We start from the raw sequence: 17,720 nt of genomic DNA on the forward strand, positions 1-17,720 counted from the left end.
TAAATCTAGTTTTCGCTAACGTATACTACGAACCATTTTTTTTTTACAGTCAAGTTACACACTGTTACTTCATCAAAAAAACTAAACTAACAAACGAAAACAGAAAGTAACGATCTATTTACCTAACTGAAGAGTCCGACGATGGAGTTTGAGTAGCTGTACATGTGCAGAGGAAGGCCTTTGAACGAATGTGTAAATTGAGCGTTCTGTACCGCTTTAAATACTCACAGACACGTGCCACATTATTGCTTTGCCGGAAATAGAGTGTAGGGCAGGGGAACCTAATTCTGAAGGTCGACAGGTTAAAGGACAAATTTTTATTTCCAGGTGAGCCCGAGCTTATGGCCATTCCCCATCGATTGACCTAATGTGTTTCCAAGGGCCTAAAACAGATGAATAACCTCGGGCAATTCGCAAAAAGTAGAAGAAAAAAAAGGAAAAAAACGAAGCTCAGTAGCTTAGTCGCCAGCACGCTATGCAGTAGTGTAGATTTATCGCTTGCGTTCCCGGTCTGTTGATTCACAGATTTCTCGCACTTGTACTCACTTTTCGTCTACAGGCTGTAGAGGTTTCGGAATTAGTAAATTCATCAGTTACGCACTAACACCGCAATGCATTAGCACCTGGTTTAGCCTCTGCACTAGTTTTGTTTAGATGGGTAGTACGATAAGTCTAGATGAAATAGATAAACGTAGATTAAGTTAAGGATAAGTAGGTCTAAAGTTAAGTAAAGAGTTATGACTAGTGCTAAATTTAAGTAAGGCGTAAGCGTAGTCCACCTGAATTCGTTGCTTTTGCACAACACTATGTCAGCCATTTTCTTTCACTGTTTTATGCAATAGTGCACCGTAGTCGTCGTTCGCAAACCATTTTTCTGTTAACAATCGTACATTTCGATTTTACACACAATTTACACATGATCCGCCAATGCTTTTTTCAGAAAAATTTTATTCAATTTAACTGTAATTTGTGTACCTGATCATGTTAGAATTAAGATAAAATTTATCGGTGTTCAAATATTCAAAAATGATTTTTTTTTCTCGTTTCTGTACAATCAGGAGGGTAATCTCTGGGGACGAAGAGAACACTGGACAATGAGGATCGCCGTCGCAGCCACTGAAATATCAGCCAGGATTCTGAGGTAGTTATTCAAAAATTCAGTATCTAACCATTTTTAAAGAAATATGTATCAAGGAAGGCAACATAACCATCGAAGAGGACTGTTGGACCATGAGGGTATTGGCAGTATCCTAGCCCAAAAACTGAGTTATAAAGTGAAAAATGTAAGTGTCTTACCATGTTATATGTATTAATCTGTTTATAGGAGGGTTGGCAACACTACTGAGGAGGATTACTGGGCATTGGGGATCGCCCCGAAGTCGCCAAGAATTACCAGGTATTACTTTAACAATTTTAATTGTCTAATCGTGTTTTTTAAAAATATCTATTCAGGATAAGCCACATCATCACCGATGTGAGCCACTAGACAACGAGGTTCGCTGTCGGAGCCATCAGGAATTTTCGCCCAAAAATTTTCAAGTATTTCATTGAAAATTTTTACCATAAAATCATTTACCGTAAATCTATTGTTTTTTATGTGTTTAGGAGGGCGTTATCGTCGCCGAAGAGGATCATTGGACAACGTGGTTCGCTGTCGGATCAACCAGGATTATCGCTATGACGGTCATTGCCAAGATCCTAGCCCAAAATTGCAAGGTATTTGAATATTTTAAGGGTCTTATCATGTTCTATGTATTTATCTGTGTCTAGCAAGGTTGGCAACACCCCGAGGAAGACCACTGGACGTCGGGGATCGCCGCCGAAGTTGACAAGGATTGCCAGGTATTACTTAAATAATTTTAAGTATCTTATTTTTTTTTTTTTTATGTTTTTAGAATGGTCCATAACACTACTGAAGAGGGTCACTGGACAACGAGGCATGTCATCGGGGCCACCAGAATTGTCTCCTAAAGTTGTCGAGTATTTTATTGAAAGTTTTAAGTTTTACGCTATGATTTTATTTTGTTTTTATGTATTTATGAGGGTCTTACCACCATCGAAGAGGATGCTGGAGCAACGCGGATTGTCGCTGGAGTAGCGACATCGTCGCCATTCATGTTTCAGGTATTTTTTTTACATGTATAAATGGTTAACCATGTTTTTTTTATGTATTTCATCGCCATCGCCAAAAGAGGGTTACTGGACGTCGTGGATTGTCGTTGGAGTAACGAGAATCGCTGCCCATCCCTGAGATCTACGCCCATTAGGTCGATGGAAAAATAAGAATGGTACGGTTGAGTATTGCCTATTGGCATTTTTCTACCTTATACCGTGTTATTTGTGTGTTATACAAATGTGTTGCCCTTGTCCTTAATTCCTTACCCTTATTTACCCCTAAGCATTATGGCTTATGGTTGTAACTTTCACTGAGCACGCAAATTCACTACACCTATATACCACTGTTCATTCACGGTTTGTTTGCTTTTTTGCATCGGGTTGGTTTATCAGGTAATGTAGCCCAGCTAACATTGGTTTTATGCAAAGTATTTAGTTGGTGCAGGTTTACTAACAATAACTGCTTCTAAAAACAAATAGTAAAAAATTATAAATTTATTGTATCGCTGGAGACCTCTTGAGTATGGTTTAGTGATTTTAATAATATATGAATACAAAAATAATTAAACGCGTGCGATCGGGTTGCTAACCCCGATTTGACAACCTGATAAAAACGTGATAGGGTAGTAACCCTTCCAACCTGACCCATAGACAAGAATGAACGACCCCTTGAACAATAGACTGGCTCCAGCGATATGGGTCTGTAGGGCTGGCTCTGGTCCTACAGTTTTCCTCAGCAAAGTGGCTGCCTTGCAACGCTATCTCACAAACATGTCTGCACATGAAGCTCCCCACCTCACCTTTTTCTGAGTGTACAAAGTTATACAAACCAAGGATACCGGTACGTATTTAACAATTTCATGTTAACGATTCTTTATTTAGCATTTAATTCAGCTTTGATTATTCTAGAATATTGAAGACGTGAAGCGAACGCGAATCAAACACAAATCACGAGGACTGGCCGTAATGCTAAGTGTCAGTGTGGTGGTAAGGCCTTGACCAGAGAAAACAACGGAATCTTAGAAATCCTCCGTGATCGCGAAATTTAAACCAAAATCGTGAGTTGCATTTCATTCATTTTATTTCATTAAAAAAAAATTAGCTCAGGAGCTCGTTCACATGCAAACGATATGCATTAAAGTAGATTATCGCTGTAAAAGACGCTGTAATGATTTTAAAAAATTTCATAAGTCCGTTTTGTTTTTGTTTTTTTTATTCAAAACGACTAGAAAACAAAGTTGTTAAATGAACTGGTGATTTGTATATTGGAAAGTGGGGCATATTGTGTTGGATCAAAAATTAATGCTCAACGAAGAAAGATACTAGGAAAAGATTATTAAGAATGGAAATTATTCACAAAATATATCTTTCTGATTGGGTTTATTTAATACACCAGCCCACGGGAAAGGAAATGATATTGCAAAAAGTGATATAAATAATAGATGGAAAATATATAGCACTTACAATGAGCAGGATGGGAGAGATTGGTATTTCATTAAATAATCGTTGACTGTGTTGTAAGAAAAAAGATTGTAAACAAACTGTTTCTTCTGTTGTGCGATAATGATAATTGATCACGTTGATCACTGTTTAGTAGTTGAACAGTATAAACCGGTATTTTAAAAATTATAGTTTATTGGGTTACAAATTAAACATAATTTGCCGCACGTTAATAGTAATCATGCTTAATATTATATTTACGTAATTGTATGAATATCAATTGATTTCAATACAACTTATCGCTTGTGCTCGGGTTGGATGTCCGATATAAATGAATGGGGGAGGGGCCAATAAAAAAAGGGCTATTACTCGCTCCATAAATTGTAACAACCCGTTTGCAGCGGTGTCGACTCCAAGCCGGACGGTTTTACTAAGAAAATTAGAGGTTTTACAACGCTGTTTAATATGTTTGCACATGAAGCTGCTGAGTATTTTCCGTGACGGAAAAAAGCAGAAAGTTGTTCAACTATGACAAAACTTGTACTAGGGTTTACATTGCATAAATCTGTCAACATGTAATGTTATAAAATCAGTAAAAAAATGTTCTAGTGACTGTCGTGCTGTATGATATGTATTCTATCATCTCCTTTGTGCTAGCGTTTGATTGGTGAAAGGTTTGTATGATTTAATCTAATGACGTTTATATTGTGATTTAATTTCGTAGATATTAGAGGTACTGATTTATGTTTTTTTTTGTTTATATTTTGTATTTTTTAGAACTGAGAAACATTTACACATACATTTTACACAATTTATTTTAACTGAAACATACACACAATTGACACTACATACATCAACTATACACAATTTTACACCCACTGAATTTTCAGTAACTATGGGGTATCGTACCCTAATCTTCGGCGTAGCTTGCCGATGCTCAACCATTGAGCTATAGTCACTTACAATTTTACTGTTTTATACCTTGAGTCAGCGCACGAACATATTGTGTAGTTAATACTTTAATCTTGCTATACTATTTGTCAGTCTGACCAATAATTATACATGTTGCGTAGCATGTCTGTAGAGCGTCTGGCTATGGTGTGAGAAGACAGAGGTTCAAATCCAATGTGGGCTAAAAGTAGCAAAAATGATCAAGTTTGAAAAATAACATGTCATATAATTTTACTGTTACTCATATTTTAGAAAATGTGTAAAAGATGACGGTTCGCTATACCAATTGATAGTTTGACCATACAATTCACAAGTGGTATAACATATGTGTAGAGAGTCCGGCTACGGTATCAGAAGACCGGCTTTCAAATCGTTCACATTGCTAAAGATATCTGTAAGTATACATTACATACTTTTGTGTTTATTATGTTATATTCATTGAAAATGTGTAATAGATTGTCTAAAGATTACTTGCAAAAATAGTTTAAAGTGAGATGTAACTCATGGCTCAATGTTAGAGCACCGGCTTCGTAAGTCGATTGTATAGGGATCGATTCCCAAAAGAGTTCAAACAAATAAAGATGTTTCAAGAATGAATAAAATATACGATGTATTATCATCAATGGTTTCTAACATTGCAAAGTCTATGCAAAATCCACAGAAGAAACTATAAGAACAAAAGCAGAAGAAACCATGATATTAAATAAAATTCTAAATATATAGTAGCAAACATGCAATGTGATAAATATATCCATTTATCAATTTGTATAACAAACAAATAAATAATAATTTCAATAAATATAATATACTTTCATTTATTATCATCTGTGATGGCCACGGTCTATATCCGTTGTAAATTATAAAAGTTTCTGTATACTCAATGAAGGGTAACATATCATATTTATTGAATTTTTTTTTTTTTTTTTGAGGTTAAATTTTTGTAAAATATCCGTTCGCGTGCTTCGCACGAAGTTACCCAACTCGACTTGCCCCGTGGAATCGTGACCCCTGGGAAGGTAGGAAACCTGTGGAATCGGAGACCTGACTGGGAATCGAACCAGGAACCTTCGAGTTGGGAAGCGGACGCTTTGCGTTTCTGGCATCTGCCCCCCTATATCCCCCCATTGGGATAAGGTTTTCTATTGACTTGCGCGCACTGTTACGTTACGCAAGTGTTAAAGACTTAAACTTTCCTGAAGTGTCACAAGTATCTCAATGGTAGACCATCTACATAGTTATATGGGATTTGAACCCACGCAATTCAGCTATGTTGGTTGTGCAGAATGGAAAATTTTTAATAGTTTTTGCATTAAGATTGCTGCATATATATTGCAATATTTGAATCACTTGATAGAATTCCAAACATCATGATGGTTTCTGCATTTGGGATTGTTGCATACCAGTTGCAATTTTAGAAACCTTGTGCAATGTATAGAATTTGATTTCATACTAAGGCTTCTACTTTTGGGATTGTTGCATAGCAATTGCAATGTTAGAAACCTTTGATGATATTATATCAATTGTTCAATTGAAACATATTTTACTTGGTTGAACTCTTCTGGGGATCGATCCCGATTTTTTCGACTTTCGAAGCCGATGCTGTACCATTGAGCCATGAGTCACATTCCGCCGACAACCATTTTTGCAAGTTATCTTTAGACAACCTATTACATATATTCAATAAATATAATTTAATAAACATAGATGAATGTATTGCATGCTTGCAGATATCTTTGGCAATATGTAAGATTTGAAACCCGGTCTTCTTATACCGTAGCCGGACTCTCTGCACACAAGCTATATCATTTGTAATATGTATGGTCAAACTATCCATTGGTATAGCGAACCGTCATCTTTTACACATTTCCTAAAATATGAGTAACATTTAAAATATATGATATGTTTTTTTTTAAATTCCATCATTTTTGCTACTTTTAGCCCCATTGGATTCGAACCTCTGTCTCCTCATACCATAGCCGGACCCTCAACTGATACGGTATGATACATGTACAATCACTGGTCAGAATGACAAATAGTATAGCAAGATTAAAATGTTAACTATACAATATGTTCGTGCGTAGGCTCAAGGTATAAAACATTAAAATTGTAAGTGAATATAGCTCAATGGTTGAGCATCGGCAAGCTACGCCGAAGATTAGGGTACGACACCCCATAGTTACTGAAAATTCAGTGGGTGTAAAATTGTGTATAGTTGATGTATGTAGTGTCAATTGTGTGTATGTTTCAGTTAACATAAATTGTGTAAAATGTATGTGTAAATGTTTCTCAGTTCTAAAAAATACAAAATATAAACAAAAAAAAACATAAATCAGTACCTCTAATATCTACGAAATTAAATCACAATATAAACGTCATTAGGTTAAATCATACAAACCTTTCACCAATCAAAGGCTAGCACAAAGGAGACGATAGAATACATATCATACAGCACCACAGTCACCAGAACAAAAATAAATAATAAATTTAAAGAGGAAAAAAACCACTAAAAACTTGAGTTTTGATCACCCAGTTTTTCCATGAAGAGTTTCTTTTGCTCAAGACAGTGTTTATTTGTTGACGACACAAAGTTTCATTTGAGCAAGATAAGTTTAATTTTTTACTGATATTATAACATAACATTTTGACAGAGTTATGCAATGTAAAACCGTAGTACAAGATTTGTTACAGTTTAACAATTTTCTACACTGTCACGGACAAGACTGAGCAGCTTAATGTACAAACATGTTAAACAGCGTTGCGAAGCATCTAATTTCCGCCGACTTAGAAAAAGGAAAACCGCCCGACTTAGATTCATTACTTATTACTTACGTATTTAATCATGCTTACTTATTTAATACGATCGGGTTGTCATAATTTATGGAGGAGATAACGGGCTTTTGTTTTATTAGCCCCGTCAATTTTTATCGGATATACAACCCGATCACAAGCACTAAATTGTTTTGGACGAAATCGTTATTACTAAAACTACATCAATTAATATTTATACTTAATATTCTTAACCCATTTCCAACAACCTAAACCTCAATATTATTTTTTTTAAATTCTGGTTTATACTGTTTAACTATTTAACATTGAAATGACTTAACAGATATTTCATAAATCAATTATTACATTATAGCACAACTGAAATAACATTTAGATAAAATCTTTTTTCTTACAACATCCGTCATCAACTATTTGATGAAATATCAATATCCCTCATCCTGCGCATTAGAAATGCTTTATATTTTACATCAGTTGTTTATATTATTTTGCGGTATTATATTATTTACCGTGGGCTGGTGCGATGGTGGTGCAATGACCACACTAATACACATCGTTTACAGATGGACGAGCTGCCATGCGTTTTTTAATTCTTTTTTAAATGAAATTAATTGAATTAACTATAATTCACGTTTCTCGTCTCATTTTCCCGACCAAGAATTTCTAGTACAACCTTAATTTTCCCTTCTATGGTCAAGGCTCTATATATTAGTATTTTATAGTCGCAAGCTGTACTATACCCCACTACCATGTTAACCCCACGCTCAGTCCTCGTGATTTGTGTTTAATTCTGCCATATCTTCGCGTTCACTTCACGTCTTCAATATTCTAAAACATTCAAAGGTGAATAAATGCTAAAAAAAGAATCGTTAACATGAAATTGTTTAATAGGTACCTGTATCTTTGGTTTGCCTAACTTTCTCCACTCAGAAAAAAATGCAGTGAGGAGCTTCATGTGCAGGCATATTTGAGACAGCGTAGTAATACTTCCAATTCGTTGAGGAAAACTGTAGGACCCGAGTCAGCCCCACAGACCCGAAATGCTCGAGCCAGTTACTTTTTCTGTTGGTAGTTCATTTTTGTCTATGGGACAAGCTGGAAGGATTACTGTCCCATCACGTTTTTATCGGGTTGTCAAATCGCGGTTAACAACCCGTTCACACACGATTAATAATTATTGTATTCAAATATTATTCATATCACTAGACCATACTCTAAATAAAAGAGTATGCAGTGATATATTCATTATGTTTTACTATTTGTTTTAGAAGCAGTTAGTGTTAGTAAACCTGCACCAACTAAAAATTAGCATCAAACCAATGTAAGCTAGGCTACATTACCTGTTACACTAATCCCAACCCGGTGCAAAAACGCAAACAAACCGTGAATGAACCGTGGTATACAGATGTAGTGAATTTGCGTGCTCAGTGAAAGTTACAACCATAAGCCATAATGCTTAGGGAAAAATAATGGTAAGGGATTAAGGACAAGGGCCACACACTTGTATCACACACGAATAACACGGAATAAAGTAGAAAAATGCCAATAGGCAATATTCAACCATACCATTTTTATTTTTCCATCGACCTAATGGGCGTGACTTTCAGGGATGAGCGCCAATTCCCGTTGCTCCAACGACGATCCACAATATCTAGTGACCTTCTTCGGCGAAGATGAAACCCTGCTAAATATATTTTTAAAAAATTTATTAGATAAACGTATAAAAAATACACCTGAAACATCCATGGCAACGATCTTGTTGCTCCAACGGCGATCATCGATACCCAGCACCCTCTTAGATGGTGGTAAACCCCTCCTAAATACACAAAAACAAAATAAAATCATAGCGTATAACTTAAAACTTTCAATTAAACACTTGACAATTTTGGGCAATAATCTTGGTAGCTCCGACGACGATACTCCATGTCCAGCTTCCTCTTTGATGGTGGTGAGTCCCTCCTAAATACATAAAAACAAATAATATCACAGTTCAAAAGCCAAGAGCTTCAATAAAATACTTGACAACTTTGGGCGAAAATTCCTGATGGCTCCGACAGCGAACCTCGTTGTCTAGTGGTTCACCTCGGTGGTTTTGTGGACTATCCAATAAACTTACAACTTTCGATTAAATACTTGACAAACTTGGGCGATAATCCTGGTGGATCCGACGGTGAACCACGTTGTCCAGTAGCCCCTCTTTGGCGATGATGGCGCCCTCCTAACAAATAAAAAAAAAATAATTAATGATTAATGAATTTATGGTAATAATATTCAATGAAATACTTGACAATGTTAGACGATGATCCTGGTGGCTCCGACGGCAAACCTCGTTGACCAGTTGCCCTCATCGGTGGTGATGTTGGCCATCCTATATACATAAAATAAAACATGGGTTAAACACTTAAACGTATAAAACATATACCTGAAACATCCATTATGACGATCTTGTTACTCCAGCGGCGATCCTCGATGTCCAGCGTCCTCTTCGATGGTGGTGAGGGCCTCCTAAATACATAAAAACAAATAAAATCTAGTTCAAAACCTAAGACTTTAAATTAAATACTTGACAATTTTGGGCGACGATTCCTGATAGCTCCGACAGCGAACCTCATTGTCTAGTGGCCCACCTCGGTGGTAATGTGAACCATCCTACATACATAAAAAAAACACGATTAAACACTTAAAATTGTTAAAATAATACCTGGCGAAGACCCTCGTTGTCCAACGGTCCTCTTCGGTGGAGATGTGGCCTTCCTAGATACATAAAATAAAGAAATAAAAAAACCATGGTTAAATACTGAATTTTTGAATATATACCTCAGAATCTTGGGCCATATTCCAGTGGATGCGACGGAGATTCTCATTGTCCAGTGTCCTCTTCGGCTCCAGAGATTACTCTCCTGATTGTACAGAAACGAGAAAAAAACAAACAAAATTTTTGAATACTTGAACAGCAATAAGTTTTATCTTAATTTTAAGAGGCATCATGTACAAAAATCACAGTTACATTGGAGAAAAAAATCCTGAAAAAAAAAACGAAACGAGTTATTAATCGATGGTTAATGCTCAGGAGGTTGTTTGGGTTGGCGGATCATGTGTAAATTGTGTTAAGAAGTCGAAACGTACAATTGTTTGTAGAAAAATCGTTTGCGAACGACGACTACGATTAATAATTGCATAAAACAGTGAAAGAAAATGGCTGAGATAGCCTTGTGCAAAAGTAACGTAGTGAGGTGGACTACGCTTACGCCTTGCTTAAAGTATCCTTACTCTTAACTTTAGACCTACTTATCCTTAGCTTAATCTAACTTTATCTATTTCATCTAGACTTATCGTACTACCCAAATAAACAAAACCAGTGCAGAGGCTAACCCAGGTGCTGATGCAGTGCGTTATTAGTGCGTAATTGATGAATCTACAAATTGCGAAAGCTGGGTGCACGTGCGAACGTTCTAAGAATAATTAGATGAGGAGTACAAGCAACAAATCTACACTAGTGCACCGCGTGCAGGTGAAAGAGCTACTGAGCTGCTAGATTCTTTTTTTCTTCCTCTTCCCCCTCCTTTTTTATGAATGCCCGAGGTTCTTCATCTGTTTTAGGGCCTTGGTAACAAAAAAAAATCAAAGTAACGTAGGATAAATCGATGGGGAATGGCTATAACCTCGGGCTCACCTGGAAATAAAAATTTGCCCTTCAACCTATCGACCTTCAGAATTAGGTCCCTCTACCCTACACTCTACTTCCGGGAAAGCAATAATGTGGTACGTGTCTGCAAGTATTTAAGGCGGTACAGAACGCTAGATTATCACATTCGGACAAGTATCGTCCTCTGCAGCTGTTCAGTTACTACGACATAGTAATCGTACGCATCGGCTGTTAGCAAGTTGATTGCAATTAATTGGTTTTGTTATGTTGTTGATGGAGTTGCTGTGATTACTTTTCACCTATGTTTAAAAGTAGCTTATCTATTGTAGCAATAACTAGATGTTACTTAATTCAAACTTTTACCTATAGGAAGATTGTTTTCTCGTATGAAATTGTTACATACTTTACGTGTTTTGTGTTTATATGATACTTCCCTGCCGGTGGTCATCTTGAGATTTTTCTTCAGCTGATCTACATCTGAAAGTGAAATGTATTATTAAGTTAGTGAAAAGACTGTTATTTAATTATTAAGTTATCCACGTAACAGTTAAAAAATGTGAAAGAAGAAAATGCAAACGTTCCTGGTTATTGGTACTATGAATCTTTTTGTTACCCATACTTGATCCTTATTTCATTCAATCTAATGGTTATCTTGTTCAGTTTGTTTCAAAAATTCAACGTCGTACTAAAATATTTTTGAACATCATCATCATATATGAACGAAACGTGGGCCTACGTACCTTATTACCATTAAACGAGACTGAATTTAAACATGTAATCGAAGTCATCAGTTGAAGAAAAGATGTTTTGGGATAAAGGTAAGGTTTCTGCTGGTAAGCTAATATCTCGCAAGGGTTGTTAATTTCTATGCATAATCACATAAAACCAATACAAAGAAATTTTTATCTGTTGGTAAGTCTAATTAGCATCGAATCAGAAATTTGTAACTGTCATCTGGTGGTAGGAAAATGGTAAACTGATTACAGCGCTCACGAGGGATTTTGTTGGTAACTATAATACATCCATATTATTTTTTTTTTTATTTGAAATTTAATTTGAGTTGCTATTAAAGAGTTTGATATTTTAATACTCAATGGTAGCTAAATAAAATAACATAGCATATAATTGGTGTTACGGCAAGTAAGTTATGTACAGACAAGTGAAAATTGAAATGATCAAAAATCAATAGGTATTACGATGAATAAGTACTATAAAATATTCTATCCATCTTTTTTCTCCAACTCCTTGCGAGCCATGTAAGCACGGAATCCTTTATCCGTTCCATGTATCCAGTCTAGGACAGGTGAACGACTAAAACAGGCATTGCTCGTCATGTGATGATAGTTGTGCTCCTCCGAACTTGTTAACCCTGGAATATCGTAGCCACTGTGATTTTTCAGGCCTCTCAGGTGAACGAAGGCGTACCACGTCCACAACGTGAATAAGTGTGGATTCATAAGCATCGGACCCTGATACAATTTGATTAATAAAAAGATACGGCAGTTGAGCAAACAAAGAGATGCTTACTAGCACAACTGGTATCATATTTAGAAGGAATTCGATCCTTGTACTATAAACGAAAGTGATGGCGATGGGTGCAGGCCATTCATGATGTTTTTTATGTACCCTTGCATACAATTTCGGATGATGCATCAATCTGAAAGGAAAGTACAAGTCAAAGTTCGGTTCCTTTTTTTGTTTTTATAACATATCATTTTTACCTATGTACGTAATAGAGCCCGATCTCATCGACTATGATAAAGATGAGAAAATCAACGAAAAAACGCTGGAGACTGGGCAGCTCACCGAAAACTGGCATAGTATTGGTCATTTTCTTCAAGAAATAGCTGAATACCAGTAGGGGGACAGAAACAGACCACTGGTTAATCAGCACCACCTTAATAGTCTATTCAAATATGTAGAGGGAAATTTTTTTAAAAATAAAATTATTTTGCACTAACACAGCTAAACGTTTACCTCTTTAAGTCTATTTAAGTCAATGGGTTCATGAGTTCCCGGCTGCAGCTTGTATTTTCGAGTCCATTTCGGCCAGTTATAATAATCCAGGAACATGAAGAATAGCCCGCCACTCCAGAAAGGAATCTGGATGGACAAGATGATACCTGCATACATTAATAGGTAATGCCAGTTGCAATGCAATCATTTAATGCAGAAAACCCTTACCACAGACATATAGATAAAAATCATCATTCCCAAAGTAACCGGTAATTTTCTTCCATCGCGTGTCCAGAGCAGCGCCGGATGCCGACCGGAATTGTCGCAATTGCCTGAAATTCGTGCAACAAGTTTTTGTAAATTCCAAATTTAATCTCAATGAGACTTCAAATTAGAATAAATTTCACTTGCACTTGCTTACATAGTAAGTGTTTCTCCATAAATGATAGAAACCAATATTAAAGTACTGGCCAACAATAGTGGTCTTTGCCATCCGCCCAAAAGTTTGAACTCCATGGCTACAGTCAGGTCGACACAACACGAACAAGTGCCCACAACACTCTCTCGTTTGTTTGAACAAAGCGTAACTACTGCGTCTTTCTCACTGCTATTTCCCCTTATACATATAGACGATGGGATTCTACAAAGTGGAACACCAGACTTAGAACAAGAATCAGTCCTGCAAGAGAAGATGAATTAAAACAAAAAATACATAGTACTTCCGTATTCCAAAACCGTACCACGGAGGAGAAAGGCCAAAAGACTGCAAAGACTTACACAGCCATTGGTTGATTTTAAAGGATTGACGTAACTCTCAGGAGGGCAGTCAAAGAACGTGTAGGAGAAAGCAGTTTGGCGACTTTAATTCGGTCAGGTAAGATAGACGGATTATTCCTATCAGTACGTTGTTGTTTCGAAAAGTATGCCATGAAGTCAGACGGTAAGAAAACTTGTTTGATAATTAATGCTTACGAAAACCCACTGGTTCTAAAGTTTAATCGCGTCCAGCCTTCTCTCGCATTTTCTCCAGATGATCCCAATTTTCCTGACAAACCCAAACAACAGATACCGAATGATATAATTTGAAATGAATTCGTCGAATATCTTTTTCTAAAAAAAAAAATAGATATATTTATATATATGTCGAGATGTTTTGATTCTGGACTAGGTGCAGAGTTAAATACCGGTTTTCATGGTGCGAAATAATAGGGAAACATTAGTATTTTGCTGAATCCATTTCTTTCCGTTCGTTTCCTCCAAGTCATTCACCATGCAGCAAGTTTGAGAAGCTGGTTCCTGCGTATCATTTCCTTCAGCATTTAAAGCATTGAGCAAGTATACAACGGCCCGCCGTTCTTCAGGTCAGGGTTTCCCTTGGTATATAAAAAACACGGTAATATGGGGAACAAATAAAAATCATAGAAAAAGAATTTTACTGTTATTAAAATGTTTTACCTATCGCACAGTGTAGCAAACGGAATAGCAAAAATGTTTGTTGGCAATGATACACGGTTTAAGATAACCTACTTTAGCGTTCCACATATCTTGGACAAGAAAAACGAGACAGCAGAACCTACAAGGATGAGCAACAGACTCAACCTTCTCCGTAGGCTACACTAAGTACATGATATAGCTAATAGATAAAAATTGTATGAAAGTATATCGTTGTACCAAATCTCGTTGAGCCATACATTGAGCCACGTAAGCTCCCTTTGTGGCCATCGACATTACCTGCAATTAATTTAATGAAAACGATTTTATTATTTTTATGCAATTCTCTGATCTGTTTTCTGAACGCAATTAACAAAGTCATTTTTAAAAAACAGAAAACTTTTACGACGTATAGCTTCCGGATACCAATTTTACCTGGGAGAAAGTCTATCTGCAAAAAGTCCCTACATATAACGGCATTTTTGGATTATTACAGCCAGATGAACCTGTTCAACACAGAATGTTAAGTAATTTGCCACACCAGTTTTGCTGAAGCATTTGTTGGCTCATTGGCAACCGAGTAATAAACTGATTTTGATGAAAACATTAGATGGACAGTCTCTTTAAAAGCTGACAACTTAAGATGTTAGAATGCAGGTAACATGTTTTTTATCCTTTTGACAATTTGGTATAAAAAATCTATGAATCTTAGAGAGAAGAATGACAAGCTAAAAGTGGACATTGGTTCTCCTTGATCATAATAAGGAAATGCATAAATTCATTCATCGCTCTAAATGATTCGAATCTACTCGAGAAAATTGGTCAAAGCAATCGTTACTGCCAACGTGAACATAAATCAAGAAACAAACAGATGGAGATGAAAAACTGTGTTAGATAACATCTGAAATCGTCATTTCTGTTGTTCTAAAGCCCATTCACTGAAAGATGGTTAGTTTTAATTAAACCCTTACTGAAACCTATTAACCTATTAAACCCTTAATGCTGAATCTTTGAGTTTTGCACAAGTATAATGTTTTGGACCAGTAAGCGTAAAGAAAAGCAAAGCGTACTGAAGTTCACTAATGTTTACCTTGACGTAACGATGTCCGAAAGCGAAATGAGTTGGGAACACGTCAAATCAGGGCAGATGCTTAATAGCACGACGACGATAAATGATAACTTGCACTGTTCAAAGGGTGAACATAGTTAAAGTAAGCTTACTTTAGTATTCTCTTTACTAGACTAGACCATGGTTTATGGAACCCTTACCGTCATTCCCAGGGCAACGGCCATTACTTTCTGCGTCGCCAAATCGTTTTAGTGTACAGATATATACCATATACTAAGTCGAAACAAAACAACATGCAGTGTTGCAATGATAACTATTTTATTTTCGCTTTTAAATTTTTCTTTTAGTTACACGACAAAAAAAAATGTAACTAAAATTTTCCCCAAAGAAAACCCGAACCCGATGATAAGGTTGATTGTAATACACACAACCAATCGATCATTATTTCAATGAATAAAATAATGAGGCAACTCTTGTTGATCGAGTTCGGTGACGAATTTCAAATCGGTTCCAGCCAAATTCTTTTCGATCCAAGCATCAATTTTCTGATTCAGTTCAGGGCTGAAATGGTTTTTCCAGTCACCAGTTTGGCCTTGATCATAAATACAATATTCAGAGCATGTACCAAACTAAAAGTCCTTGTTATGTTAACCTACCTTTGCGAACAAACGTATTTGTAGGATCATCCTTGCCAACTCCAGCTTTAATCTCTTTAGCATAATTGACTGATTCATTTTTGGCGAATTTATCCACACGGACGTGATCGACAAGTTTCTCAATCTGCTCTTCTGTTACCGGCTTATTGAGGAAAGCAGAAATTCTTCTGATTTGAGCACGAATATCCTGTGGAAAAAAATTAGAAGTTTAGTTTGTATAGAACAATGAAGGAAAACGATAGAAGCATGTACCTTCTTCATGTCTTCGTAGAAGATGATAAGCAAATTGGGATGACTGCGCTTGCCCCAAGCATCGAGGACGGTGCCGAAATAGGGTGTCCAGAGTACTATACGGATATGTACATGATAATAATTTAATTTAATCAAACGTCTATGTAACATACCTTTGTTTTCGAGAAAGAAATCGACGAATTGCTCCAAATCTCCCGTGTAAGTGCACAAGTTGACCAATTTGTGGAAATAAAAGAGGGATACAATGGCATCCTTGGGGTTACGGGCTACGTAGATCACCTGACATTATTAAATCAAAGGTTTAATAAAGTTTCCACTTCACGTAAAAGAATTTTACCTTGGCAGTGTCCAACAAGTTTGGAGGTAGCAGGTAGAAAGGCAAATGGCACTTGAGGACTCTGGGTGATGGCATTTTTTCTATTTCATCGATGGTAATAATGTCCATCTTATCAAACGAACCCTCTGCAGCGAATTTATCCCAATGATTGATATAATTGGCACTAAAAATATGTTTAAAATACTGATCTTAAATCATTTAATTTATTTAAATATACGAAAAATTACTCCAAATTGGGCGACCGAATGGGCAGTCCCACTTTAGCAGCTCCTTCGAAATCGCAGTCGTTCATAATGAGCCACGCCAGTTCCGAAGTCCAAGTTGTCCCTGTAAAAAATAATTCAATTCGTTTGAATTCATTCGTACAGTAATGGTCAAAATAAAGTTAAATACCTGATCTGGGGAATGTGCGGATCCATACGTCATCAGACCTCACTTTCATATTGTAAATTTTGTGGCAATTTTCTGCGAAGTTTTGGTGACAAACGAACCCTCCTGGTTCGGCTCGCACCAGTCCTTTATTGTCGAAAGCAGGGAAAAGTTCCTTGTAAGGACTTTCGAGCGTCTCCGGGATGGGCTTGAACGTCACACCCGGTTTTCCATCACCAGAAGTGCAGCAAGAAGACATGATGTTCCGATAAAGTGTAAAACTAGAAAACTGGACATCGTTTAGGCGCCCAGTCTTTTCCTTTTATACCTATACAAGGTATTAGGCAATAGCCACACAATTAAAAACATATCTTTGTTTATTCGTAATAAACGTACCTGACAGACATGTGTAGCGTCTGTGTTTTCCATCGGGTTAAGTTCTTTCCCCTTTTATTTTTTATCACCCAGAGAAGGTTGTATAAGGATACGTCAACAACCCTTGCGGGTTTTTACTATCCAACATTTCGGTTTTTACCGACATCTGCAAATTAGTGAAAATCCTTTCGGTAAACATTAGGGCTAAATATATAATCATAGCTTCCAATGTCAACGTGAACGTATGCGTAGTTTGAATGCTGTAAAACGTTAGGAAATAAAGGGAAACCCAGGCACTGATAAGAGATAAACACGGCGGCGTTATTAGATAAAATATTG

General features: G+C 36.5%; 2 protein-coding genes across 8 annotated transcripts in view; both read right to left on the reverse strand.

The window, feature by feature from the left end:
- LOC130698069 (sulfotransferase 1E1-like) overlaps positions 1–17,720 on the reverse strand; it is a 46,896-nt gene that overhangs the window by 19,560 nt on the left and 9,616 nt on the right. The window contains exons 1-7 of one of the 3 annotated variants that reach the window (XM_057520866.2): positions 17,031–17,311; positions 16,865–16,964; positions 16,638–16,800; positions 16,453–16,579; positions 16,301–16,395; positions 16,049–16,235; positions 15,791–15,984 (exon numbers count right to left, since the gene is read on the reverse strand). In XM_057520866.2, coding sequence (XP_057376849.1) covers positions 15,839–15,984; positions 16,049–16,235; positions 16,301–16,395; positions 16,453–16,579; positions 16,638–16,800; positions 16,865–16,964; positions 17,031–17,265 — 1,053 coding nt within the window. In that variant the 5' untranslated portion in view covers positions 17,266–17,311 and the 3' untranslated portion in view covers positions 15,791–15,838. Of the gene's footprint in view, positions 1–15,790; positions 15,985–16,048; positions 16,236–16,300; positions 16,396–16,452; positions 16,580–16,637; positions 16,801–16,864; positions 16,965–17,030; positions 17,312–17,720 lie in introns of those variants that run through there. The other 2 variants (XM_059496858.1, XM_059496857.1) reach the window with 2 other exon arrangements.
- On the reverse strand, positions 12,038–14,609 carry LOC130698061 (fatty acid hydroxylase domain-containing protein 2-like). 5 transcript variants are annotated; one of them, XM_057520857.2, is made up of 10 exons: positions 14,348–14,609; positions 14,077–14,265; positions 13,875–14,002; positions 13,670–13,786; positions 13,314–13,571; positions 13,121–13,224; positions 12,914–13,059; positions 12,658–12,842; positions 12,464–12,593; positions 12,038–12,405 (listed from the first exon to the last, which is right to left on the reverse strand). In XM_057520857.2, exons 4-10 carry the CDS (start codon positions 13,675–13,677, stop codon positions 12,157–12,159), a joined length of 1,080 nt encoding a protein of 359 aa, XP_057376840.1. In that variant the 5' UTR covers positions 13,678–13,786; positions 13,875–14,002; positions 14,077–14,265; positions 14,348–14,609; the 3' UTR covers positions 12,038–12,156. The 5 variants fall into 5 exon arrangements, with proteins under 5 accessions (XP_057376840.1, XP_059352839.1, XP_057376841.1 ...); XM_059496856.1 differs by having other exon boundaries at positions 13,865–14,002; XM_057520858.2 differs by having other exon boundaries at positions 13,314–13,532; positions 13,865–14,002; positions 14,348–14,602.

Source organism: Daphnia carinata, chromosome 9, assembly GCF_022539665.2.
Source record: "Daphnia carinata strain CSIRO-1 chromosome 9, CSIRO_AGI_Dcar_HiC_V3, whole genome shotgun sequence".
NCBI classification, from domain to species: Eukaryota; Metazoa; Arthropoda; class Branchiopoda; order Diplostraca; family Daphniidae; genus Daphnia; species Daphnia carinata.